At 43.4% G+C, this 2,974-nt stretch overlaps 1 protein-coding gene across 1 annotated transcript; it reads left to right on the top strand.

Annotated features, from left to right (window-relative positions):
* Positions 1–970: 970 nt before the first annotated feature.
* LOC311046071 (E3 ubiquitin/ISG15 ligase TRIM25-like) lies at positions 971–2,581 on the top strand (the record flags this gene model as incomplete). The annotated part of the gene is made up of 1 exon (XM_084058193.1): positions 971–2,581. The coding sequence occupies one exon, from the start codon at positions 971–973 to the stop codon at positions 2,579–2,581; it is 1,611 nt and encodes a 536-aa protein (XP_083914319.1).
* Positions 2,582–2,974: the final 393 nt, after the last annotated feature.

Genomic DNA, 2,974 nt, shown 5'->3' with positions numbered 1-2,974 from the left:
AGTGCAGAGAGTGAAATGCTTGTTCTTAGAGCCTCCTCAATGGTGTGACAACCATTAAAATAACATTAAAAAATGTTCATAATTGAGAAAAACAAATGTTTGAAGGATTGAGGGAGTTCACTGATTAAATCATTTTAGTGTTATTTTCCTTTAACGATTATGTTGCTTGCCCTCCCTCCATCCCTCCCTCTATTTCTATTACACTGCGTGCGTGCGTGAGTGCGTGAGTGCGTGCATGTGCGCGCGCACACACACACAACCCGATACAAATTCCCATTTCACGGGATATCTGAGAAGATAACCTAAACTCTGTCTGTAAAGAACATTCAGGGCATACTTGCCAGCATTAGCCATAGATGGATACCACCGCAAGGTGGACCATGGATAGATGCTCGGAAACATATATAAGGGGATGAATGATCTATTCAGTCCTGACCTTTAGTGACCTATTCGACCCCAACCTTCCCATATATGGAGATCCCCATAGATGGAGACAATCAACCTCCCCAAGTCTGACATCATAGAATTTCTCCTAGGCTTCTATACATGGAGATACCTAACATACCTAGCTCTGACATCAGAGAACCCCTCCTGGAACCCCATTTATGGAGCTAACCGAAACGTCCAGGACTGACATCATAGGCCCATGTTTGGGCATAACTGACATAGCCCGCTCCATATATGGATATGACTGACACCACCGTAGTGACCCCAGGGCCGCAGGCAACGGTATAAAAGGCAACAGAACTCCCTGGTTAATTGAGTTCCATCAGCAACCTCGAGCGACGTTAACTCCCTACAGAGAAATAAGCATCAATACAGCTCATCAGTAGTTGGTTTTCAAAGCCTGAAGCATTACATGTCGGTTTACCTACTTCCTGGATAATCTCATAGCGGCCTTCAGATCTGGTTAAACAACCAGCTGATTATCTGTTTAATACTGTCTACTCATAAGACAGTCTGCTGAAAAATGGCACACCACGCAGTTCAACTGGATCGGGTTCAGTTCTGCTGTTCTATCTGTCTGGATCTACTGAAGGATCCAGTGACTGTTCCCTGTGGACACAACTACTGCAGTAGGTGTATTGAGGGATACTGGAGTCAGGGTGATCAAAGAGGGACATTCAGCTGTCCACAGTGCAGACACACGTTCATCCCAAGACCTGTTCTGAAGAAAAACAACATGTTGGCTGACATGATGGATATACTGAAGAAGACAGGACTCCAAGATGTTCCTCCTGATCACTGCTATGCTGGACCTAGAGATGTGGCCTGTGATGTCTGCACTGGGAGAACATGTAAAGCTGTGAAGACTTGTCTTCAGTGTCTGGTCTCTTACTGTGACACTCACCTCCAGCCTCACTATCAATCTCCTGCCTTTAAGAAACACAAGCTGGTCAAAGCCTCCAGCGAGCTTCAGGAGAACATCTGCTCTCATCACGACGAGGTGAGGAAGCTTTTCTGTCGTACTGATCAGCAGTGTATCTGTTCTCTGTGCTCCGTGGAAGAACACAAAGGTCACAATATGGTCTCAGCTGCAGCAGAAAGGACTGAGAGACAGAAAGAGCTTGATACGAGGCAGCAGAACATAAAGCAGAGAATCCAGGAGAGAGAGAAAGACGTGAAGGTGCTTCACAAGGAGGTGAAGTCCATCAATCACTGTGCTGATAGAGCAGTGGAGCTGATCAGAGACCAGCAGAAACGTGAAGTGAGTCGTGCTAAAGAACTGATGAAGCGTGTGGAGCAGGACGTTACTGAACTGAGGAGGAGACATGCTGAGCTGGAGCAGATCTCACACACAGAGGATCACGTCCATTTTCTACACAGTTACACCTCCCTCTCAAGGATCAGTGAATCTACACACCCAGTCAGCAGCAATGTCCGTCCTCTGAGATACTTTGAAGATGTGACCGTGGCTGTGTCAAAGATGAGGGACAAACTAGAGGACATTCTTAAAGAGGAAGGGACAATCGTCTCAGAGACAGTGAATAGAGTGGATATTTCACTGTCAAACCCAGCAGAACCCAAGACCAGAGCTGAGTTCTTACAATATTCATGTCCGATCACACTGGATCCAAACACAGCACATCAACTACTGTCTCTGTCTAAAGGGAACAGAAAAGTAACATGGATGAACAAACAACAATCATATCCTCATCACCCAGAGAGATTCACTGGAGAGTGGCGGGTTCTCAGTAGAGAGGGTCTGACTGGACACTGTTACTGGGAGGTAGAGTGCAGTGGAACCTGTGTTGTTATAGCAGTCTCATATAAAGATACCAGCAGGACAGGAGGTTATCGTGAAACAGGATTTGGATCCAATGATAAATCTTGGTCTTTATGTTGTCACCCAGGATGTTATGTTTTCAGACACAGAGACATTAATACTAAAATCCCAGGTCCTGTGTCCTCCAGAGTAGGAGTGTATCTGGATCACAGTGCAGGTACTCTGTCCTTCTACAGAGTCTCTGACACCATGACTCTCCTCCACAGAGTCCACACCACATTCACCCAAACCCTCTATGCTGGATTTAGGGTTGGGGGTGGTGGAGCCACTGCTGAGTTGTGTGACCTCAAGTAGATCACACTTTGTGTTCGTCTCTCATGACTCCACAATAATTTAAATATAAATTAATCAACATTCTCAGCGTCCAAAAATGTAACTGTTCTGTTGATGTAAAAAAGAAAAGAAAAGTAAAATTTGTCATTCAAATCATGTTTATTTTATTTCTTAATTTTGTTGTTTATTTGTTTATTTAGAAGCTATTGTATATAATGTGTTAATCATCTCTCATATTCATACAATTTATGTCTTGAGTTGTGTTGGTTCCATTTTGTGTCTGGTTGATATGAAGTCATTTTCATTTGTGGGTAGGCTATGACATAGATTATTTTTTTCTGAATACAAATTAATGACCTTTTGAAAATTAAATGCTTCTATTCAATTTAATGTAATATTAACCAAAATTACAAT

Source organism: Gymnoscopelus microlampas (assembly GCF_963454915.1).
Source record: "Gymnoscopelus microlampas genome assembly, chromosome: 5".
In the NCBI taxonomy this organism is placed as follows: domain Eukaryota; kingdom Metazoa; phylum Chordata; class Actinopteri; order Myctophiformes; family Myctophidae; genus Gymnoscopelus; species Gymnoscopelus microlampas.
The sequence above is the reverse complement of the archived record's forward strand: the minus strand, read 5'-3'. Positions and strand labels throughout refer to the sequence as shown.